The 26,073-nt window shown below is 37.8% G+C and overlaps 1 protein-coding gene across 1 annotated transcript in view; it reads right to left on the bottom strand.

The window, feature by feature from the left end:
- Positions 1-26,073, bottom strand: part of ZFPM2 (zinc finger protein, FOG family member 2) — a 457,708-nt gene that overhangs the window by 137,434 nt on the left and 294,201 nt on the right. The window contains exon 5 of the mRNA XM_068525544.1: positions 16,915-17,026. Coding sequence (XP_068381645.1) covers positions 16,915-17,026 — 112 coding nt within the window. The remainder of the gene's footprint in view (positions 1-16,914; positions 17,027-26,073) is intronic.

The following is a 26,073-nucleotide window of genomic DNA, read 5'->3' as shown; positions in this document are numbered from 1 at the left end:
GATACGTTCAACTTGAGCTGTGTTCATTTGTTTGCTTTGTGACTTGGGCAAGTTATTTAATCTCTGGGAACCATTAAAAAACGGAGGATAACCCTGTTACTTTCGATGTTTATTTGTCAGTGTTTAATGATTCAATATTCAGGACAGGGCTTTGTATGCAGAGAATGCTGAGTGGAGGTGGACTCCCTTCTCTTGCAGACACTCCCTGACCCTGTAATGATTTAACATGTTGTTATAGTAGAGAGTTGTGTTAATAGGATGATTCTATAAGAAAGTATTCTAACGGTGACTTAAATATGTTGAAATGGGCATGTTGCACTGGTTATAACAAAGCATTGTCCATCATTCTAGATTTTTCTAACATAAATCTGTTCCAAGGTATGAAAAAAAATCTAAATTTATACAATAACTGTCAGTTGATGAAATAAACATGTGATTAACAATTTACTAGCGGTTTGAATATTACAAACAGCGTAATACACCTACTCAACAGAGAGAATTTTATGATTTTGAACAAATTCCATTTTTTATTCCAGGGATTTTATTTATCAGTACCATGTAAATAAGTTGTTTTTGACCTAAAGTTAATAGTTTATTTGGGAAATTATTTGAATAATAAAACACAGTTCTTTGGCTTAAAATGGTTGGAAGCCGAAAACTCAAATAAACCTATATCACAGTAAAGGCTATATCAGAGGACTTTATTTAATGGGGTGAAGAAAATATTTCCTGATTTTTTTTATTACTATAGGGCAGATCTGACACCATTAGTTTTCTTTCCGTCATAAATACAGACGAGTAGAATTTGACAGGCATCACTCTAAAATAGGTGATAGATAAGTTCAGGCATCTTTCCTTCCACACAGACCTTTCACACTCCGTTCTGATGGGGCTTCTTGAATAGAATGACCAAGGTTTGATTTTAGGCTTCTAGGTCACGGTTTCACCTTGACAACAGTTCTTTCATTTCCAGCCGTAACATTTGCTAGGGTCCCTAAGGTGCTTTCATTTTTGTAAGTAGTATAAGGGGAAAAAAAAAAAAAAAAAAAAAAATGGAGGGATAGAAAAAAAAAAAGATAAAACTTAATTCACATGCTGCAGGACTATCTCTGTGTCTCTGGCACAAAACTTCAAATCCAACCCAAGAACTGGATGTGTATTAGAAGTCTGCAGATTTAAACCTTGTCCCCCGTGATCAAACTGGATTTATTGAGCATCATAACTCTCCAGACACCATCCAGCAGCTTATTAATTTAATAGACTCCTGTCCATTCACTGATGTTCCTGCCCTGACAGTCTCTCAAGATAAGGCAAAAGGCTTTTGACAGGACAGAGAGCATATATATTTTCTTCTGTTTTCTCGCGGATGGGGTTGTCGACAACTTGAAATGTGTGGCTCAGCAAATTTGTTTTTTTCCTTCTCTTTTTTTTTCCCCCTTTTGCTGTGCAGGAAGGATGACAGAGGCGAGCCTCCAGAGAGTTCCAGGGGTCAGGGGGGCCTGTGTTTCCCCTAAGTACTTATTTCGCATTTTGTTTTGCAAAATAACAATGAATTGATTTAAAGGCATACGCGCGGGGACCATTTCACCATGAAAAGAAACAACATTACAATTTAATGCCTAATATAAATTAAGAGGTGTTGGAGAGAAAAGGAAAAACAGCAATAAATGTTCCCATTAAACAGAGTACAGCAGCATTTTCTTTTCTTTTCTATAATCCCATTTGTGGGAATGAGGGGGAGTGCCAAAAAAGATAGCACTCAAGCTGTTGTATATTTAAAGACAAAACAGGAAGAACTTTTCAATGTTCTTATTTTCCCTTTATGATATTCTCATGCTCTACAATGGTGTTTATTTGCAAATGAATTCACAAGTCTCTGAGAGTTATTACACTAGTATATTGCAGGGTTAACTGTTTCCATCCCTCCTGGTACTCTTCAGTTAAAGACACATCAGTAATCACTAGACCTTGGCTTCCGAAACTTGAGCGTGCACACAGATCACCTGGATCTAGTTAAAATGCAGATTTGGATTCGGTAGGTCTGAATGGGGCCTGAGCTTTAGCGTTTCTAACAAGCCCATGCAGTACTGCTGGTTGGCAGACCACTTTTAAGGAGCACGACATTAGCCAAGCTTTTAACAAAGGGCAAACTCAGATATGGACAAATGATACCCCAGTGTCATACCAATGTAAAACGTAACTTGAATATATAGCAAAAAGTTAACAGATTCCCTATCTGGCATATAGTGGGTACTTGACTAATATTTCAATGAACTGAAGAACTCCCAAATTTCATGCAATGGCCTGCTTTTTATAATCTCCCTTCATTTTTACATGTGTGTAAAGATCATTATCTTAATTTCCTTTGAGATAGTTAACTACAATGGTGTATGTAAAGCCAGGGATAAGGTGAAAAGTAACATGCCCATTTTCTTATATACATTTTCTCCTCACTTCATTTCACTGATAGAAAGCTATCTTTCTTATCTGTATCTCTAGTCAAAATGCAAAACTATGAAGTGAGACTTCTAAACTAAACTATTGTTTGGCTTAAATGTCCTACATAGGCCTCTTTATGTTATTTTATTTTTTGGCTTCCTACACTCACTCTAATCTAGAAACCTACACTCAAAGCACAGAAAGACAGCAGAGATGATACTTAAGATATTTAAGATTTTATATTACCAAACTAGTTCTGATATTGAGAGACTCCAAATTATTATTTACTAGTTAATTGATAAATTTTGTATCTTTTGGGGGGCAGGAGAGCAGGACTATCATACGTTACGTATCATATCAAGTTAACTATGAAAACTTAAATTCCTTCGTAGAAGTATTTGATAAGTATTCTGAAAATGTTAAGTTTTCATAATAAGCCTCTGAGACTTAACATTTCTTGAAAGAATGCACAAAGTAAAGGGTACTGACCTGGAGAGCAGTCATTCTTGAAAATCTTTACTGACAAGAGAGACCAGACGGTGATGATAAATACGAGATTTCTGAAGGAAAAACTGGCTTAAAGTAACTTATTCTTATTGAATTTCAATGGGCAGTAGATAGAACTACATAACTAGATAGATAGAAAAAGCTTTACTGTTCATACTTAAATGTGTGTATTTCGGATCCATTCTTTTGGCTGGGATATTCTTGCTTGAAACACCACGATATACTGTCTTGGTTGACCCCACTGTTGTCTGACGGTCTTCACATACTTAAGAAAGACTAATGAGAATATAACTTCTCTGAAGTACTACTGTATGTCATGGCATATAAGGTGACCTTTTAGTTTAAAAATAGCCTTCAGAAATGGGGTTGACTTAAACACCAAGGGAAAATGAAAAGCCTCCAATTTCACGTCTCAGAGCAAAGACTTGAGGTCTGGCTGACTTCCCCCCAGTGAAGAGCAAGAACAACAGACACGGAGCTTCCCTGGTGGCGCAGTGGTTGAGAATCTGCCTGCCAATGCAGGGGACACGGGTTCGAGCCCTGGCCTGGGAAGATCCCACATGCCACGGAGCAACTAGGCCCGTGAGCCACACCTACTGAGCCTGCGCGTCTGGAGCCTGTGCTCCACAACAAGAGAGGCTGCGATAGTGAGAGGCCCGCGCATCCAATGAAGAGTGGCCCCCGCTTGCCGCAACTGGAGAGAAAGCCCTCGCACAGAAACGAAGACCCAACACAGCCATAAATAAAAAATAAATAAATAAAATTAAAAAAAAAAAATTAAGGATATCTTGATCAAAATTTCTATTAAAAAAAAAAAAAAGAACAACAGACACAGTCACTGCTTGATGGGAGAAAGTCAAGTGGATCCACAAAGAATTGCGTAGTAATGGTGAGCCAATGTCTTGGCATGGCTGCTGTAAAAAGATGTCAAATAAAACCCTAAGGTTTGACAGCATCTTTGGCATGTATATAGATTCTAATTTTTCTAAATTCTTTTATACACCTTCATGCTAACTGATGTAGCACAATGTATGCTGTGTTTACATAGGATATTCCAAAGAAATCCTCTTGTATTAGATTCCCTAGCATTAAAGTAATCTTGCTAAGACATGGAATACTTTTCTAGATATGGAGAAAAGAGCATTTTGAGTACTGGATTTTCAAAAGATTTTCATACTAGTGATTTTTGAAACTAAAGCAAGTCCCACTAGAGTTTACTATGTTGACTGATGCATCCTAATACCCATTAAAAATAACTCAAACTTCAGTGAGTATATTCTATGTATTGTGTGCGGAGGAGAAGTGAGAAATGGTGTCATTGCGTTTGAGGTGTTCACGTCCAGCTTGGGACAATGCACAGGCTGGGGTGGAGCTCCCTCCCTGGGATGGGGCACAGAAGGCTTTTCAGAGCCACTTACACATGCTAAGTCTTGAATGACACCTGTTGCCAAGATAAAGATGTCTAGAAGGTTATTCAGCAAAAGAAACATGATGTATAAAGACAGATATGAGCAAGTAAAGAATAGCTGAGGAATTTTAAATAACTGAGTATAGTTTGAGTACAGGGTAGCTGTGGAGGATGAGTGAGAAATGAAACTATAAGGAGTAGGATAATTAAAACAAAAATCCAGATGAGATAAGCTATGGGAAACATAGAAATGAGAAGAAAGAAGACTAGAGAATGATGTTTAGTGGCTGGACAGTGATGGAGAAATCTGGCACTGGGTGTGGAAAGGGATGAATCAGATCAAGCCTCGTGGAATAAAAAGCTGTCAGCAAGGAGACCTGTGACAGAGTCACTTCAATGGAATCATGAAGGCAGAAACAGCAAAAGAGAAGATGCTGGAATTCAGGAAGTTAAAGGAATGCATGCAAAAAACTTTGCAGAAGCTTACCTAAGAAAAGAAGCAGAGAGGGCTTCCTGTTAAGTATGATGAATTGATTGCATGCATTTATTTCTACTCCCTTTCAGTAACATGATGGTAGAGAAGAAAAAAACAATGATAAGGGCAAAGAGATGGGGCAGAGTAGGCAATAGAAGTCAACAACATCTTGGAAGCTAGAAAACTGACGGAGTGATAGATGACACAGCAGAGCACAGAAATCTGAAATCCAAGTACTTGAAGAGGAGCTGACCAACAAGTAGCAAGCAGATTTATTCTGCAGAATCCTGGAAAAGATCAGAAAGTAAAGGCACCTGGCACCTTGAAAGGTAGGGTAAGCAGTGGAGCTAAAACTCGCAGGACTGGCCTTCTAAGTAAGAAGCTGTTAGCTATACCTGCTCAGCTATTCCCCGCAGAGCTAAGTGACATTCCTTTCCCACTCTGGAGGCTTAGTCTTTGAAGAAATGGAATAGAGGCTTTAGATCCAGAGACACAGGCTCAGCCAAGGGTAATACTAAAGTTTCACCTGCATTAGAAGACTAAAGGAACATCTACATTCTCAGCAATGAGATAGGACTTTCCCAATGTACCACCTGGTCCAGTTTGCCCACAAAGTCCTCAGATTGCTGGTTATAGGCTCATCCATCTCAGAAATGAGACTGGCGTTCTCTGGAGAAGTTAACCATGCTAAGACAAAAAATTACATACAGTGTCATTTGGAGACCTCATTACCATGGCTAGGTTGTCATCCTATGACCCCACACAAAAGCTACCAGTTGACAAGCTCTGCCTTCTCAGGTTGCTCTTGCATTCACCACTTAGTGCCCCACTCTTAAACGATGAAGTAGGTATTCATGGATCTCTAGCCACTTGAGGAAAGCTTCAACACTAAATACAGGGACAAAAACAGGCAGGAGAAAGTAAGAAACAATGCATGGGACACACAACTTCCTAATCATTCTCCACGTCCTACTTCAGGGATAAAGGAAAAATATCCATATTAAAAAGAGCAAGATGTTGAAAAAAAGGAACAGTCAGGGAACAAGAAAGACCCCTTGTAAATTATAAACGTGAGAGTTAAAATTCAATAGTGAAGGTAAGGTATAAAGTTTGAGGACATCTCAGAGAGTTCAACCAGGTCAGATTATCTAATCATGGGAACATTATTAAATCCATACTTTATATTGCTTTTCACAGTAAAGAAAAAGCTGTAATCCATTCATTTATCGATTAATTCTTTCGTAAATATTTAATGAGCACCTACTATGTGTCATAGGTGGCTTCAAAAAACAGACAGAATTCCTGTCCTTAAAGAACGCTCATTCTAGAGGTGGGAGGATCACACTAAATTTTTAAAATAAATGCTAAAATGCCAGATATGAAGATAAATGAGAGAGCTGTTATAGACTGAATGCTTGTGTCCCCAACTCTAAATTTATATGTAGAAGCCCTAACAACCAATGTGATGGTATAAGAGGTGAAGCCTTTGGGAGGTAATTAGGTCATAAGGGTGGAGACCTTATGATGGGATTAATGCCCTTATAAGAGACATGAGGGAGGGAGCGCTCTCTCTCTCTCTCTCTCTCTCTCTCTCTCACACACACACACACACACACACACACACACACACACCACCATATGAAGATACAGCAAGAAGGTGGCCATCTGTAAACCAGGAAGATGGGTCCTCACTAGATACCAAATCTGCCTGCACCTTGAGCTTGAACTTTCCGCCTTCCAGAACTGTGAGAAAGAAGTCTGGTGTTAAGCTACCAGCCTATGGTGTTTTGTTATAGCAGCCTGAATTGACTAATACTGAGGAGAACAAAGAGAGAAACAGAGACAGAGTAGTTAGGCAGACCCTCTGGGAAGGCAACATTTGGAGAGAGTTTTGAATGAAGCAAGAGAGGGGCCCATGTGGGGGCAGAGCAGGGCACAGTGCAAAGGCCTTGAGGCAGAGGCATTCTTTGTATTTTCAAACAAAAGCAAGGGCTTGTGACACTGGAAAAGAATAGTTGGAGAGTCATAGTAAATAACCCACAGAGGTATCCAGGGGCAGATCATGTAGGGCATTTTAGGCCAAGGTAATAACCTTGTAGGCTTAGTTCAGGCGTTGCCAAGCTTTTTCTGTAAACAGTCAAATAGTAAACACTTTAGGCTTTGCAGGCTAGAGGGTCTCTGCCACAACTACTCAACTCTGATGTTGCGGTGTGAAAGCAGCCACAAACAAAATATACAAACAAATCATGGTAGCTATATTCCAATAAAACTTTATTTACAAAAACAGGTGGTGGGTCAGATTTGGTCTCACGGGCCATACTGATCCTTGTAATCAGGCTAATTGCAAAAGGAAGCCACTTGTTGGAGGGTTATATGTGCTTCTACTTTTCCATTTTCTCTGGAAAACAAGCAGCAAGGTCAGTATCTAACAGGGGATGGTATATATTTGGGGAGACAGAAGTCTGACATAGTCACTTTGAAGATGGATTCAGAAAAAAGATCTGTATTGCCAGGCTACTTACACTGAGGGATCACATTCACCTCGCGGTCAAATGTAATATAAACTGGTCAGCATTGGTTTCTGTTGTATTTTTGTTGTTGTGAGTGGTGGTGATGGTTCCATTGTTGTATTTTGACCACACATTTATATAGCACTCACTGTGGATCAGGTGCTATTCTAAGCACTTTACAAATATTACTTCCCCTAGCTTCTGCTGCTTGGATAAAGCCAGGGGAAGGTGGAAAGTTGGATTGATTAGAATGAGGGTATTCAGGCCACTAAAGGCCAGAGAAGGAGAGAAAAGTGAGAGGGTGCAAGGGAGTAATTAGAATGATGGACCCATGGAATCCAAGTCAGGTCCTCTGAAAGTAAGAATGGGAGGTTGGTGGGCAGGGCAATGATGGTGAAGACATAAGGGCATTGGAGGTACATTTGGTGTTGAAAAAATTGTTGGAGTCAGGTAATGAGTGGAGAAAAGCGGAAGATTTATATTATCTTCTAGAAAGATGTAGGTACCAACATTATTTCTTGACAGTATTAAAGTCTTGTTTTTATTAATGGATGGACCTGAGCTTCACCTTTGACACAATAATCTTAGTAAAATCCCACTGTGAATATGTGTGCCTCAGAACTTTCAGTAGCTCTCCATCACCCCCTTGATGAGGTCTTTAGACTGAGCACTCAACCGAACCCACAACACGGCCCTCAGAAACGTTTGCAGGCTTGCCCCTCACTAGTCTTATTCGTAAATTCTCTGCTCTAAAGTGTGCCCTGACACTCTCATGAAAACACGGTATGTATCGCAGCCTGTAAACTTTTAGGCACACATTTCAACCTCCTCAAATGCCTTCCCCCGTTTCTCAAATTTATATTTAACTTTCAGTATCCAACCAAAATTCCACATCTTCTGTCAACTTTGCCTTGACCATGCAAGACAGAACTCCGCGTTATGCAACCTTCATCAATTAAGCTCTTTCAACAAACTCCTTAAGTCAGGGGTGTGTTTCATATTCCTCTGTATCCCTCATGACAACTGGGACCATATCACGTGCAGAGCCTGTGCTCAGTTACTTTTATTTTATTTGGAAAATTATCTTATGAAATACAAAGTGTCAGGACATTTACAGAGATACTAAAGAAAAATATATGTCACTCGAACATAATTTAAATTCCATGGATGAGGGACTTCATGGGTAAGGCAAAGATTTTTGTTCTGTTAGTTTGGGTTGTATAAAAAGAAGAGCAGGGGGCTTCCCTGGTGGCGCAGTGGTTGAGAATCCGCCTGCCAATGCAGGGGACACGGGTTCGAGCCCTGGTCTGGGAAGATCCCACATGCCGCGGAGCAACTGGGCCCGTGAGCCACAACTACTGAGGCTGGGCGTCTGGAGCCTGTGCTCCGCAACAAGAGAGGCCGCGATAGTGAGAGGCCTGCGCACCGCGATGAAGAGTGGCTCCCGCTTGCCACAACTGGAGAAAGCCCTCGCTCAGAAACGAAGACCCAACACAGCCAAAAATAAATAAATAAATTAATTAATTTAAAAAAAAAAAAAAAAAGAAGAGCAGGAGTGTAGTTAAGACAAAGAGTGATTTTCGTTTGCAAATATTTTTCTTAAATTATATAACGACAATAATCAAAGTGAAGAAAACTATAAAAGAGGAATACGGATTTTCCCAAACCTTACCACCTTTACAGAAATACTTTCATAGTTTCAATGTATTGATATTTCTTCCCCAGGTGTTTTGCTGTACATATACTTTTAAAATACAATTATAATCATACTAGGCACAAAACCTCATATTCTACTTTTTCAGTTGGAATTATAATACAATATATTTTTTTTTCTATGTAATACACTGTTTTAAAGAAGTATTCACAACATCTTACTCTGAAAACATTCACCCTAAAGAGTTGTTCCTCATTTTAGCTGACAAAGATCCTTTTGGGGGTAGCTTTCAAGATTAGCATCACTTTGAATGACAAGCTAACATCCCTGAATGATAGTGAGTCACCTCTCAGAAGACCCCACTCTTCATTTTTCATTTTTATACTTATGAAACTGATATATTCTTAGTTCTTATCATTTGCCAACATCCTACCTGGGTTTTTAACCCCTAAGAGACAGAAGCTTCATTCATGCATGGATCCAGGATGGTTTAGGCTATTTTTCTCCAACATATGAGAGCACATCTAATCCACTAAAGTAATTAATAGTATTATCGTGCAGGATTATTTACCAACATTTCATTAAGGAAACTCACAGTGATGTTGATACGAAAACAAATGTATTTTTTCCACATCAAATAGCATACGTTAATAATAACTCAGGACATAAACTATTCAGTATGGCCAGACCCAGACTGAAATAACATCAGTAAATCACTAACATAATTGTAAAAACACTAAATGCATAGTAAAAAATGGAAATGGCAGAAGGCCCTATATTTGCTGAAGTTGCTGTCATTCTGCAATTTGCAACAGACAGCTCCACTGTAAATAACACATTCACTGGTGGGGTCACTTGTCTCGACCTTAAGAACCCCTCAGAAATGACAATTTGAATCAAAACGATGGTTTTCTAAAGCAGCCATTTAAAGCAATCACTGATTCCTAGAACAGGCATAATAAATGGCTCACCCCCCAAACATCTCTCATTCTTAGAGAACATAACCAGAAAAAACCTCAGACGTTCATGAAACATATTGGGTTTTCGGCATTGCGTTATCCTGTGGTGCTCTGCAATCAATTACTGTTATACCACCATCATTAATAATTTTCTTAATGAAAATGATTCTGTTGATCTCCGCTGTATTTTAATTATCAGAGTTAAGCATAATTACACTGCGGCTCTGAGCTGGCATGTGGACTCCTTTAGGGCGCAATTTTGTTTTAACACACTGATAATGTAATTTTACATTGTGTCAGTTTGTTTCGTTATTATCCAGTTGTACAATTCCACTGTATTCCTGATAACAGATAATAACCTTAGTACCTCCTATATCCTGAAGTCATTTAAAAAGCAATATTGGAATTCTGCGGCTAGCTAACTTAATCGCCTTATGATTTTATAATTCCTGCCGCTAAATATTTGGTACAGGCACCCACCCTCTTTTAAGAATACTGTAAAACTAGACAACAGTTATACATTTTCTGTGAACTACAGAATGGTTAAATAAACACTTAAATATTAGCACAAGTTTTTCTTTTTAAATTACTTTCTTATTTATATAGCATTAGGTCCTTTAAGTAAAGTTAACCATGAACTTGTAGGCTAGTTGGGAAAACTGACTGCCATGTTAGACAAGGCTGTTTCAAAATTCTAGGAACATGCAACAGACCCTCTATTTTAAGGAGGAAAATAGTCCAGACTTTTGCAAGGGTCCTTCGAATGAAAGATCTTTGTTTTAAACAGTTGATCAATTTAGTCAGTGTGCAGAAAGTTGCTCTTCCAAGTTAGGTTATATTAGAATTACTGTCATTATTTCAACAGTACCTGGTATAGGACCTTGAACGCAGTACACAATCAGTCAGGGCTTCACTGAATTAATTGCATGATTACATTTGTCCAAACAAGCAAAATCAGAACTTTGAAGATGGTCATAGAATAATTTGGAGATTAGTTTTCTACATGACTTTAAATTGCTGTGGCCTTCGAAGCAACAGAGAAATTAGCATAAGGTACTGCTGTCACTGCTGTTTTAGTTCTGGAAAACTTTTTCTTAAAAACCAAACCACAGAGCGAGGAAAAAACAGTTTCATTGATAAATATGTACGTAAATGTGTGAAGAAGACCAATAACCTACAATCTAGGCCTAGTAAATGGTATCATCAAAACTCTGCTAAATTGTATAATTGGGAATCAAGGTCAACACGCTTGAGATTGAATATCAATTCATCACATATGAGCTATATATCCTTGAACTATTTACTTACCTAAACCTGAGTTTACTCATCTGTAAAGTGGGAATAATTCTGCTTACATCATAATTTTCTTGTAGCGGTAAACCAGAAAACGTATGTAAAGTGTTTAAAACCATGCCTGGCATAGAATACGTGCTTAATAAATGGTAACTGCTATTGCTAGTTTTAATATTATCATCATTATTATCTTTATACTAGCATTTTACATGTGACTTTCTTAAAAATATCATGTGCCCAAGGGAAAAAATATCTTTAGGCAAAGGCTTCTGGCCTCTGATTCTATAATGCAGTTCTCTGCAGATACTGTGGGTTCACAGGGACCAAATGGAATTTATGGAATTCTTGGCTATAAATCTGGTATCTGGTGACCAGGTTTTCTCACACACTTGCTTGATACCAACATGGAGGCCTGGGTTCATTTCCTCTAAATTTGTCCTGACGTATAACCAAAAGGGCAAACTGGACTGAGTATAAGATCATCAGCAATATAATATTTATAATAACATATACAGTTATGCATACGGGTGCATCTTCACAAAAATCCTGTGAGATGGCCGCTGCTATTTCATTGTTACAGCTGAAAAAATCAGGATTTAAAGAGGAAAAGTGGTTTGCCCAAGGTTCCATCTAAGCAACAGTTTTTTACAATGATATTGTGCTGTTATATAAAAAGAAATCTTCCATGGTTAAGGTGAGATTGAGGGTTAGCTGATACTTTTTCACTCCTTTGATTGACAATGTTTATTCTCTTCATCCAGCTACCTAGAGAATGTGGCTGCTCTGAAATAACACTCCACGAAAACCCAAATAATTTAATTTTTCCTCATTTGAAGTGAACTGAATGAACAAACTCACATGCAAGATGCTAAAGGTTTAATTTCGAATGTTCAAAAACGTGAAACTCGAACTAACTTATTTACTTTTCACAAATGAGAAAGGGCACCATACTGTGCAAATGCTATAAAAAACACAAAGGTGTATAGGAAAGAGAAGAAGTTAATTTCCAATGCTCGATTTTAGGAGTAAGTGGACAGGCCTCTGCTCATACTCCTCTCCAGCAGCCTCCCTTTAACTTCAGCATGGTGCTTTTTAGTATTTTTCCATTGGAGATAAGTAAATTAGAATTATCTGGAGTCTGCTGAGAATAATGGCAGAAACCAGACAACCCAACAAGTCTGGTCCATCAGTGTCTGGATGAGCTAATTACTTTCTGGAATGACAGGGGGTAGTTGAGGCAGGAAAAAAAAAAGTATATCAGATTATAATATTAATGCTAAATACTATACTTTTTTTTACTTTGATAAAACAGGATGATGGCAGCCTGTCAAATAGCACTAAGTGATGTAATTTGATAATCATTATTTGATGGACACCCTGGAAATGAAAATTTTATAATTATATTTAATTTTACTACTAGCCCACATTTAAAAACACTTCAGAAAGTAAGCATGTCTCTTAAATGGTAATAGTTACATGCCATAAGAAAATATTATAAAAAATTTCACAGTTAAGGCATTTAAAAATGCTACATATACGCATTTTACATTCTATTTGTAAATAGGTACTAATATACTTTCAGATAGGCAGGCCCAAAAAAGGTGATTTTGGCATAGAATTCATAAGTAGTTTAGGTTCTTAGCTAGAAAACAAAATAAGGCAATGCAATTTTGGCATCTGGAATTTACTTTTCATCTTCAGGGAGAGCTTTTTAGACATTAGGAGTAATGTGTTGCATCTGGGTACAAGGATGTTAGCCCATCAAGCAACCATTCTTTTCTGTCTGGAAGTAGCACTTTGGTTTCACTTGGGGAACTACTTCTCCTTTGTCTCAGTGGTTTATGTGGGGTTAGGTCTACAGATGATTGTAGTTTGTAAGGAAGAGTCATAGTGGTTAATTGGTTCAAGGATTGGTATGTGATGTACCCCAAATAAAATCCAGAAAAGCTCTCTTTTCACTGGGATTGCTGTGCTTGTAGAATAAGTTTGGAGTTTCCCACCACTTGACAAGAACATTTCTGACGATGAAACACACAAAGAAAGAAGAGGCAGAAGATAGAGACAGTCTGGGGACAAAGTGTGAACAACTGAATTAAACTGATCCTGAAGTTTAGAAGATCCCTGGATTCTCAGTTATATGAGCAGATGAACTCCCCTACCCCCAATACACTCACGCACGCACGCACGCTCACACACACACACACACACACACACACACACACTTACGCTTTGACTATTTTTTGTATAAGTCAATTTCATTTCATTTGAAAACAAAACAGCCCCAACTGAAAAATAACATACACATTATGAAAATGTCTCACACATTACAGATGTTCAAGTCAATATGTACCTATTAAATCTAAATCACCAAACCCTTCCAACTACAAAACTCTTTTGCTTTGAGAAGGCTTATCATACCCATAGCCTGTGAAGACAGAAGGCTTCAGAGCTCAGGTGGTCCCGGTAGGAGTGATTCCTGGGGTCCTATTTTCCATGATGAGAACAATCCCTAGTATAATCCTAGAATATCGAGGTATTCACAGAACTTTGAGTGAACTATTCCCTTCCTCCAAAGGCAACCTGAATTCTAGGACTTAGCATCAGGCCTCTGAAGCCCATCTAGGAGATCAGAGTAGAGTCTACAGCAGAGTTTTCCTAAGCGTGTTAACCAGAGAACTAATTCCAATGTTCCAATGGATGTCCACTGGTTGGAGAAAAAAAAATATGCATATCATATAGTCAAACGAGTTACACAGGTTTTTATTTTGTTTTGTTTTACTACAGGACTTCTCAGAGCATTCATACCAGAAGGCCTTGTGAGTTTTCAAGAGGGGCCAAGATAGGCAATATTTGGTCCTGGGACTTTTCCTTTAATCTTAGGGTTATGTGAAGTGTACTTTGGTAAGTGCCATATTATAATAATACTCTGTGATATCTGCACAGAAATGCTTGTGTAGTTTAAGAGAATTTATTCATCGTGTAATAGCGTCAAGGGGAAAGGTAGAGTCACACAGTACAGAGAGTATAGGATTTGGAATTATCAAAACCTGGATTTAAATTTGGCTTCTCTGTTGGCTCTCCTGGACCAGGGACAACCATACTACTGCTCTAAGTCACACACGATGTAGGTTGTGTAAAATGAGAAACACACTACTTATCTCATCTAGCTGCTTGAAAGCTTAATGCAGGGAGAACGTATTCTAATATGTACAACTCAGGCCCTCAATTAGACAGATGTGTGTTTGCATCCCACTTTAAACACTTAGAAGTTGAAACACTTTGCTGTACAGCAGAAATTAACACAACATTGTAAATCAACTATACCTCAATTAAAAAAAAAAACAACACTTAGTAGCTATGTGACCATGACAAATTACTTAATCTAGCTGTCTCAATTTCATTTTTTGTAAAATTGGGTAGGATGTTAATTACCTACTAGGAGGTATTAAATGATGATTAAATGAAATTATGCATATACAGTAGTTACTGCAGTCCTTGTTATTTGAATTGCAATGCCATCTGTTCTTGTAAGTTGAACAATATCGAGTTACCTTTTGTAGGTTAAAAACTACTGAATATTAGGAATTCATATTGTTCATCATCACAGTATGTGATGTGTCTATTATAGTTTCTAGCAACCATTCATCATTTGTTTATCTGGTCAACCAGTCATTATTTACTCTGTGCTCTTTTTGTACAGGCAGCATGCCAGACCAAGGATAAAAAGATGACTGAGACATAATCCTTGCCCTCAGTAAATATAGAGTAGATTGGAAAGGCAGGCAATAATACCTAACTTTTTACTACTCTTCTTTTGAAACATAAAATGATGATCATAAAACGAGGTTAAAAGAGCAATGAGAGAAGTGCATAGAATTTGGTATGGGAGTACCAAGGAGAGGATTCAGGGGTGCTTAATAAAGGGTGGCTGTTATTATCCATGTACAAAGCTAGCACACAGTTGGGCTCAATCCATGCTTTATGAGTTAATTAATAAGCTTCTACAACTTACTCCAAAATGTTTACTGCCAAGAGGCTTAAGGTATATCTAACCATAACACAAACATGTAAACGTGTTCAAACTAAGGTACTCCATTGAACATAGAATTACAATTTTGTTACAGTGTTTTTCCTTATGTAACAATATAATAATCATCTCTTCTAAAACAATGCCCGACTTAAACATGTAATGGATTTGGATTATGATAGAATAGCTGTCCTCTTGGTTCCTCCATATTATATTGCCATCATAGAGGTAAGATATTGCACAACAAAAATTTAGCCCCAGTCATTGATCCTACACTCCAAGCCATCTTTTGTAGTGTTTGCATTCTGAATGTGGACACTGGTAAGCTGGTTCACTATAATATTGCTTCCCATTTTGATAGAACATAGTGACATATCCTGGGAAAATCTTAACTTCCCTTCTAGTTAAAAGCTCCCACCAGCATACTACAGGTATTTGGTGTTTGAAAATAAGTGGGTATGAGACCAGCAATTACAGAAGGAAAAGGAATATAATCAGATCCTGGTGTGCAGATTGTCTTTTTTAGCTTGCAAATTCCCTCTTTCTGGTGTTTCAACTTTCAAAGGCTTATGGTAGTTTAAAGGCAATCCTCTTATAAGTGTACAAATTGTAATGATTATAGGAACAAGTTGTAATTGTTTCTAGCAAGTTTTTAAGAGTCTTTGATGTTATGATTAGTGTTTTATATGTTAATATATTGATAGGGGTGCTTATTTGCTTGTTCCCTTGTATGCTTTTATGGTTTCTAGGTTCAATGTGCAAATACATCTTTGATCTCAGTAGGTCTATTTGGTTAAAAAAGAAAGCGAAAAGAAATTAAACATGAGAAGCACAAAGTTTTGCAATATTTACGAAGGAGTGAGATTAGGGATTTCACTGTAAAAGTACAGAGCTTGGGCCCAGAACTTGAATATGGAGAAAAGTGCGGCAAATCACACCACACACGTGGAGGGGCCTGAGTTTGGAGGAGTCGGCCCCATGTTGTGTGTCCCGGAGCAGCGGTTCCTTTGCAGCCAGGGTGTAGCTGTTTGACGCAGTCTAGGTTGATGCCACACTGAGCAAATCAAAGGCAATGCTCTGCAAGCCATCGCTTCCTCTCTAGCATTTGCCTCCTGTCCTTCAGAAATCACCATGGGGAGGAATTCTCAGTCTTTGCAATGGCTTCCTTTTCAGCTATCCCCTCATCGTGTGTGATTTCAGGAAACTGGCTGGAATGCAGTGCCTTCTAGAACTCACACCTTGACACCCTGACACGGACTGCCAAATTTCAAAAGGAATTTACTTTTTGATGGATGATGCTTAAGAGAGGAATCCGAGATTTCATCAAACCCCCTCTGAATAAAAGTAACAGCGAGGAAGGTACTAGTCAAGGCACTCCAATCCACGGTTAGGTGAATGTGTATGGCGCTAAGTAATTAATGGTCTAACACATTTTGTTTTATGCTGTACAGGAAAAGAACAACAACAACAAAAAAAACCCAGTAGCCTTGCTGAAACTACAGGTTAGGGAGATTCATAAGGGAAAAAGGAAGAGAGAGGATCCCATTTTACTTTGTACTCCCATTTCAGCTCATTTGGTTCTATTTTGCAACACTCAGGTTTCAATACATCCAAAGCGAGAGGGAAATGATCTTGCACTTACCTTTGCTGTACACAATGCAGTTGTTTTTGTTGTCTTCCACTCCTTGCCAAGTCACATCCAGTAGCCACTTGGGACCAGCAGTCAGCACCATCGGCACCTGAGCCTTTGTCTTCTGTGGAAAGAATGATAATAAACGGATGCCATTTGCTTTCGTTGATTAAAAAGTTGAATAATAACTGTACTAATCATTTTATTTTTCCAAATAACTAAATCTCCTAAACCATAATCCAAGTCCTTATTCCCCTGTCTCATGATATCTTTTTAAGACGACAGAAGCTGTAAAGCTTTACTGCTTTCACTAATCTGAATGGTAGAATTATTATCTAGAATATTTTTTTTCTAAATGATACTGGATCAGATCTCCAAGATTAGACAGATCTCTTGCAGCTCTGAATTATAAAGAGAATGCAGATGACTTTCATTGCAAAGACCAGCCTGTTTAGAAGTGAACTTTAGACACATTGTACTTTACTATCAACAGGATCTCACTATTTCCTGAAACAGACAGGAAAGAATTTAAAGAATCAGGATCCATTTCAAAGCTCTATCCTGAGCAACATTTATATTAGAGTAGGAATTTATTCTGAATGAATAATGAAATCCACCAACACCCTTTTCTAAGTATGGATATGTAGTCCCACTGAAACTGAAATAATATTAATGCTAATGACTCACCATACACTGTCTCCAAAAAGACTATAATGGAGGAATTGGGAATAAATTCAGATGCAGAGCAACTAAAGCATGACATTCCTTGCTCTGAAAAGCATAGAAGCAGGGAGACAAGTGCTCTAGTTCTAACAAAATATTTTCGGTGTACATTTTAAATATAAGGCTCAAAAGGGTCATCATTTTAGGCTGTTTGGCACCCAAATTATTTGTCTTTAACTATGTTAAACATGGCAGGAAATAAACCAGGGAGGAAATAAGTAAGCCTTAGCAAGACTGGTGTTTCCCGATGAGTCAGAGCGAATTGGCATTCAGATGTTTATCATTCACCAGCCCACGTTCTGTATATCAACTATCGTGAAACCACAACACAGAGTACAATACAAGGGTCTCAAGATAATTTCTGAACTGAATTTTCACCTAGATATGATCCTGCCGAAGAGATCTCAGCCCATTCTGGGACTTTCCCACATGTTATGTGCTATCACAAATTTCCCAAATTGGCATTAGCAAGTATCCACTTGAGGAGTTCTGTGTAATCTGGCCATTTCAAATCTCTCAGGAATCCGGAAACCTCGTTTCACTGGCCAAGTGACAACACTGATAGTGCATGAGACACAGATCTATTGATACTGAAAAGCCATATTAAAAGCTACGCATAAAATCAATGCTAACCCATTTTTGATGTATCAATTATATTGTAAGAGGTAAAACTACCATAAAATATACTACTTAATGGAAAAAATCAACCATGACGGACAAATTAAAAATAAGTCTAAAAACATACTTCAAATATTAAAACAGAGGAGGCGGTAAACCAGATCAACCATAAGAAGTACTAGCATACTGATTTTTCATATTCATACTTTAATTCATTTTAAAAGTCTTTAATTTTTCAACTATGTGTCTTAATATTTGGAAAGTAAAACCATGAAAAACAGTTATCTGAAAGCCCTGGGTGAAGAAAGTAATTTTATATTATAATTTTTAAAAACAATCTAGACAAAGTGTTATCAAGTTATCCCTCTGGTTATTAGTCTAAGTCAGGGGTCCCCAATCCCCGGGCTGCAGATAGGTACTGTCTGCTGCCTGTTAGGAACCGGGTCGCACAGCGGGAGGTGAGTGGTGGGCTAGCGAGCGAAGTTTCATCTGCCACTCCCCATCACTCGCATTACCGCCTGAACCATTCCCATCCCCCCCATTGCTCGCATTACTGTCTGAACCATTCCCTCCCCGCCACCCCGGGGAAAAATTGTCTTCCACGAAACTGGTCCTTGGTGCCAGAAAGGTTGGGGACCGCTGGGCTAAGTGACGATTTTGTTTTTCTATTTTCAAAATAGAATTTGAGAACAAGTAAGCTTCTTCAATCTGAGATGACAGTGGCCCATATCCAATTAAATCATAGGTCTTAATTATGCATATTTCAGCTCCTTTTACTACTAGAGAAGCAGGTAAGTCCATAGATCAGGGTCAGCAGGTCTCCAAGCAGTAAGCAGAACTAGTCATGGGAGAGACTCCACCAGTTCAATAAACCTGTGCATGGGGGATTTAGTGGTGTTATTTGTAACATCTGCTCTCTTCTGATCTTAAATAACAGACTTCAACAACAGGCATCTGGCTCATTTCTACTGTATTCTCTTATTTCATGAGAAAGATATGCATCTTAAATTATTTAATCTTTATACCCAAAGTTCTTAAAGCCACATGGATTTCCACACAGTAAAGCAGCTTTTACAATTTTCCATAGATAATATGAAAAATAAACATTGATCACAAATTCTTTAGGGAATCTTTATTGTAAAGCAAATCAGTTGGTTTGCCAGTACCACAATCTTCCATTAATTTTACAAAGCAACCTACTGATCCAGTCTTGTGCTTGGTGCTAGGAATAGGAGGAGGTCTTTTTCGGTGAAGGATACAGATACATTAAAAAAAAAAGTTTACTATAAGGCAAAGAGTAGCAGGTAGGGAGTGCAAAGTCATGTGTAAATTGTTTTGGGGTCAATGAAGGGCAAGAGAGAAACTCCTGTCCCGTGGCTTCTGGGACGGTATCATGCAGGAAGTAACCTTCAGGCAGGATCTTGAAGGAGAGACAGGAAGCATTTGCAATTGCTAGTAATGGCCTGGGCGAAGTCTGAGCAGTGTATAAGAGTGGTATGTACAGGAAATAGTGACTAGTTCTGGGATTCTTTGGCTTCAGTTCTTATATAAAGTCTTTAGAGCTGTTCTTCATATACAGAAAGCACAAGATAACAGTTACCTGTCATCACTGGAATCATCATTTATACTATTATTATCACTACCTATAAGTGGAAGGGCCATAACAGCATATGTGTCTAGAAAAGCAGGTTAGAATCAGATCTTGAAGGACCTTTTCATATCAAGCAAAATCTTTTTGTGCTTAAACCTCTAAGCAGAAGGAAGACAGTAAAGATATTTTTAATCAGGAAGAATACGGTTGCTACTATTGCTGCTACTTGTGCAAAATCCCTTACTTATTTAGTCCTCATATGTATTTTCAGACAAAGATATTGCAACTCAAAGATTAAATAGTTTCTTTTAGGTCAAATAGCTGGCAGAAGACAGAGCCCATATTTACATTTAGCTCTGTTTCCAAACACTACTGCTCCTAGGGTGACCAACCGTCTGCATTTTCCTGAGACTGAAGGGCTTCCCAGGATGCTGGATTTCAGTGCTAAAACTGGAAAGTCTTGGGCAAACTCAGATGACTTGTCCACCCCTGTACCTCCTACTATAGAACAGTATTAGTGGTTTACATCTATTGAATACTTGCAAAACGTTGGGTGTTAAGTACTTCCCCTCAATTATCTTTTTTGATTTTTACAACTCCAGGAGTTAGGTATTAACATTTCCTCCATTTTGTACATAAGCAAATTAAGATTTAGAGGATTTGACTTTGTGGCATGAATAAAAATAGTTATTTAATATCTTTCCTTAATGGTAAGTCAGGCATTATACCTTTTAAAACTTTGGCAAACATTTATTATGCCTGGGCCCAGGTAGAATCTGACTTTTCAAGAAACTGAATTGAAAGGAAAACAACTTCTTTGACTCCAAATCAATAAGGCAAAAGCAAAAATGTAGCAAAGACTTGGTGAAAGCTATACCCAAGCTGTAAAGAATAAGTAGATAAAAAAAATCTCAAGGGGCCAGTTATTAGTTTTGAGGAGGTAAGTCAATTTCTCTCTGAAGAAGTCAACTTTTGTAGAGATTGACTGCCTTCAAAGAAGATTACCAAGTGTGAGAAGGTAGGAGTTAGCCAGGATTATATGAAATCTACACTCCAGCAAAATCCATTAATAGAAAATAACAATAATATCCACATTGATCATTAGGTTTACTTTCCCATGTCTCTCTCTATCATAAGGATTCATACAAGTCTAGAATGTTAAGAGCCAGAAGCAACTTTAAAGTTCAGTGAGTTTAATTCACTAATTTGACAAATGAAGAAAGGCCAAAATATTTATCTAGCGTCCTACAGAGGTAGCATACAGTTGGTACAACATGTTGGGAAAAGAGAATGGTTGTAAAAGGTATGGTAGGCAGAAAAATGGTCCCCCCAAAATATCCACACCGTAACCCCTTGGAATCTGTGAATATGTTATTTTACTTGGTAAAAGGGATTTTAAGAACATGCTTAAGGTTTAGGGCTACGACATGCTGAGAGGAGCCTAGATTATCCACATGGGCCCAATCTAAGCACGAGTTTCTAAAAGTAGAAGGGAAAGGCAAAACAGTAGGGCAAAGAAATTTGACATGAAATGGATTCCACCTGCCTTTGCTGCCTTTGGAGATGGCACACTGCAGCCATGAAGTGAGTGTGCTGGGGTCTAGAAACTGGGAATGGGCCTCAGTTACAGGAAGTGAGGAAAACAGGGATTTCAGTTCTGCAACCTCAAGGAACTAAATTCTGCCAATAACTTGAATAAGCAGGAAATAGATTCTCCCCTACATCCTCTAGAAAGGAATGCATCCTGCTGACAAATTGATTTTAGTCTGGTGATACCCATACTAGACTTCTGATGTACAGAGCTTTAATATAACACATTTGTGTTGTTTTAAGCCACCAAGTTTTTGGCCATTTGTTTTGGTGGCAATAGAAAACTAATACAAAAAACATTCAGATTTACTGACTTATAGTTTAAAAAATGACTTAATTTCCTTATCAAATGTGCTCAGAAGTGAAACAACTTTCCCTTATTGGAATAACACCAAATATACATTGTTATTCCACAATCATCAGATATATTTAATGTTCTTGCCTTAAAGTATGAGAAAATACACAGTGGTGACTAACAATTCCTGCCTCTATAACTGGGTATTTAAAACATTTTATGATTCACTATTAACCTTACAGTTGAAGTGTGGCAGAAGGGACATTACTGACTCCTTGGAGTCAGATGATCTAGGCTGGAATCCCGATATGTGCTACTGGCAGGCTCTGAGACTGGAAAATCACTTAAACTTGAGCATTCTGAACTTCAGGATACACATCTGTAAAATGGGGATAATAATTTCTACCTCAAGGTTGTCTTATGAAGCGACCAGCACAGTGTTTCGTACACCACAGATGCACTTCAAACTTTTGCTGAATACCTACATGAATAAATGAATTAAAAATGTGCAAAGAGCGTTTCTGGAATCCCTATTTCTCAGGCACTGGTAATGTTTGTAGGGATTAGGACAGAAGTCAAGACAAAAACTCATTATGATCCAGTTTAAAGATGGTGGTAGTCATTAATGCTATTGACCAATTATTTCCAACTCTCCACTTTCCAGGTCTCTTTCAAAGTTAGGTATGGGAATATGACATCACTTCACCGATGAAATTGAATGAGAAGTAACTTGCGTCACTTTTACACAGAAGCTGTAAGACCAATGGACTCACCATCTTTCCTTGTGTTTGCTGAATTGACCGTCAAGCCTGGAAAGGAGGAAGACCTCCTAACTACAGTGGCCACGTAGCATGAGAAAGAAAGAGACTGTTTTAATGTAAAAAACTGTTACAATATTAGGGTTGCTTACAACCTCAGCAAAACCTAGCTCATCCTCACTTATACAAAGGTTTTCTTCATTTTCGTTGGTTGGTTTGTTTGTTTTTCTGTATTGAAATAACCCATGGGTTTTTACAGGTTAAAGTTTGTACTTTATATCTAGGCAGTCTCGTTCAGTCATAAATCAATTCAAGGTATATAACAGGAGCCTGAATTTCAGTTAAGCTGGAATGTTTTAAAAAGAAATAGTGTGCACTTTTGAGGCTCCCTATTGTAAGTTTTAAAAAAATCTGCACTCCTGGACACTGTTTGAACCCAGAGTTTCACGCTTAGACAGTCTACAACTAGACAAACTTGACAAGGACAAAATGGGTCAAAAGTGTCATTTCTTAGGAATAATTAGAATCATCTAATGTGGATAAAAGAGGTCAAACTAGCATCCACTTCTCACTAACCTCTGGAGTTACTGAAGCGACAAAGGAGGGAGCCTTCAGTAAATGTTTACACTCAAGCCAAAAGGTTGCTGGGGCTAAAAGCAGGCAGCCCAAAGGCAAAGAATAGAGGGTAGTTCCAACCCAAGGGGCTGGTGATATAATGCTGTCTTAGGGATTCCAAATCTTGCTGGAAATATTTGTTGAACATTTCCAAACTGAGGCTTACTTACAAAGAGCTAGAAGTCTTAGGAAAATCTGACCTATGAAAAGAGCCTGACATTACAGTCTTTAAAAAAAAAAACCAAAAACACCCAGAAGTGGCATTTGATGGAAACATTCGCCTCCACTGACTTTAGTTTGGAAACATAACAAAATTTCATGAGAGAATCTCAAGCCAGTGCCATGAGACGTACTTTGACACTGCTGAAAATTCTCCTGGTGTGTTGCTTCCATAACTTGGTAATAGGAAAAACGGGTTGGGCCTGTTTGACAAAATTCATAGCTGTTTTAACAATTCATAGCTGTTTCTATTCTCTCAGCTATAAAAACGTATTTGATATTAGGCATTGAAGAATTTCCAAATTACTGTAGACATTAGATTAATATAATTAGTACCAGAAAAACACATATATATATTCCTGGCCCTTAGCAATGAGATGCCACCACCACTGCCAATCTCTCCCAGCTGAATTATTCTCTACATCTAAATGGAAAAAAAAAAATGCTACTGTATGTGATTTGACCTTGTATTACCACAGGGAAAATTTTACAGAGTAAAAGTTTCAGTTAATGTATCCAAGCAGTTCTCCACACTGGAATTAAATTCAAATTCAATCTGACAATCGTGAAAACATTGTATCCCTGTCCTTTTAACTGTGTGAAGGCTCTAGTGGCAGTGAGCTTGAATTTAAAAATTCCCTTCACCAACAGCCTGTTCTATGGAGGCATAAGAACTTAATATTTTGGACTACCTGGAGTGGGGAGAAATGTCAAGTGATAATTTAAGGCCCTCCACAATTGTATTTTCAGTAATTCTGGGCATGGTATATAGCCTCAACATTACTGATTTGACTAGAGCTATAAAACTTTTAGTATGATGATTTCCACCTAATAAAACTGTGCTTTTTACTAAATATCCTTTAAAAAGTTATTCAGGACACCGCGTGAATGTTTGAGCTTGATGCTACCAAGGTAAAGAATTTTTTTTCTTTTTGAAAATAAGAGTATCACTTTAAACTACACAAACAGAATTGCTGTACTCCATGTAGTACCAAAGGGTTCAAGTTACTTGTGTGGTGATATAGAACAAGCTTCTCAGCTATAACACCTGAATATTCTTCATGACTAATTAATGCCAGACATCAGTCAATATGACTAAGTATGTCATGGGCTTCCATTAAAATCATATGCTTCCATTTAAAATAGAATAAAATGGCCACTGAGCTACATTGGGATGTCCCTTGAGTGAGAAATGCAGTCTTCCTTTTTTATTTCTTTGTCTGAAAACAAGGAGTGTGTGTGTGTGTGTGTGTGTGTGTGTGTGTGTGTGTGTTGTAGAAACAGATTTAAACAAGTAACTTTAAGAATTTCCAAACTCATACCAAGTATCTTATCTACAGTTACTGTTTAAGAAACAACAAAACAACTTAGTAAAAGATTATCTAACTTGCATTGCTTGAAAAAAATGCTACACACATTTTCAAACTCAAGCTCAAAGAAATTAAGAATACCTTCAATCAGAAAATATATGAAAAGTCTAAATGGGAAGGACATCAGTACTGTGCTATTATAAGAACCACTACACTATACCATTAGGCACAGAACAGATTTATGAATGGAAATCCCAGGAAGGTTTCATTAGAATTGTGTTTTTCTTGAGCACAGTTCTACAAAATATCATTTGAGGACAGCACAAGAGTGAAATTCCAGAGAACTTCAGCTAACAAATGTCTTCAAGTTCACTGTGGTATGTGGGATCTCAAACACGATAAGAGACTTTTCAAAAACAAAATGAGTGTGAAATAAAATGATAGAATTCTTGGCTACTATATCCATACTCCTTATGTCAAAGACAGTTTTATCTCTATGAACCAAAAATTTAAATAATCATTATCTCTGAGGTATATTTGCTTTTAGTTCTCAAAATGGTTGAAACACATTATCTTAACATGAGTCACTGCTTAAATGTAGAAATCTTAGTATAAGAAATAATGATCTTTTAGGAAAGGGAACACAAATAGTTCCACATATACAGGTCATTAAAACAATCTCTTAACTTCCAAATAAAAAATTCATTTCATGATATTTAGAACAAAATATAAAATCATTATTTAAGAGTACTCATACTAAAGATATAGATATTTCATTTTTCAAATGGGAAAAATTTTTAAATGAGTAATAAACATCTCAGTTATCCAGATATTTATTATACTTTCATTTTCAAAAAAAGAATAGACTCATTTCTCTTTCCCTTTTGCCAACTTCACTCCCACAGTCTCATCTGTTCTCCACATACATTTGGCTCCAAAGAGGAACTACTCCCTCCAAGCTGGCAGCCATTAACTTCAACCTTTTATTTTATACGGCTCTGAAAGTCACAGAGTGTTTAAGGAGTGTTGTTTTGCTCCTGGCAGAATTTCTGGGCTTGCACTTAGTGCAATGTGCAGAAGAGTGTCAGCGCTGAAACCTTGGGAAGGGAAAAGTAAATTGCTCTAGAGTAGCCCTCCTCACATGAGGCTGTCACAGAAACCTGGGCAGGGTTCAGGGATCTGGAAAGCCGTGGTCCCAGCTGGGTGACCTGGGGCCAATCACTTAACCTCTCCAGGTCTCATCTTCCTCTTCTGTAAGATGATCTCATATGTCCTTACAGCTTGACAATAATATCACTATAAGCCTTCCTACTACAGAATTTCTGTCAAGTCTAAACTCAAATCTCAAGTGTGGAGGAGACAATAAATATGAAAATTCAACACACTGGGTTTATACTTAACTTCAGGAAATGCTACTATTTTTATTGGGGAGGCAGTAAATGAAGCCATTCT

Source organism: Eschrichtius robustus, chromosome 17 (assembly GCF_028021215.1).
Source record: "Eschrichtius robustus isolate mEscRob2 chromosome 17, mEscRob2.pri, whole genome shotgun sequence".
NCBI classification, from domain to species: Eukaryota; Metazoa; Chordata; class Mammalia; order Artiodactyla; family Eschrichtiidae; genus Eschrichtius; species Eschrichtius robustus.
This window is presented reverse-complemented; position numbering and strand designations above follow the sequence as displayed.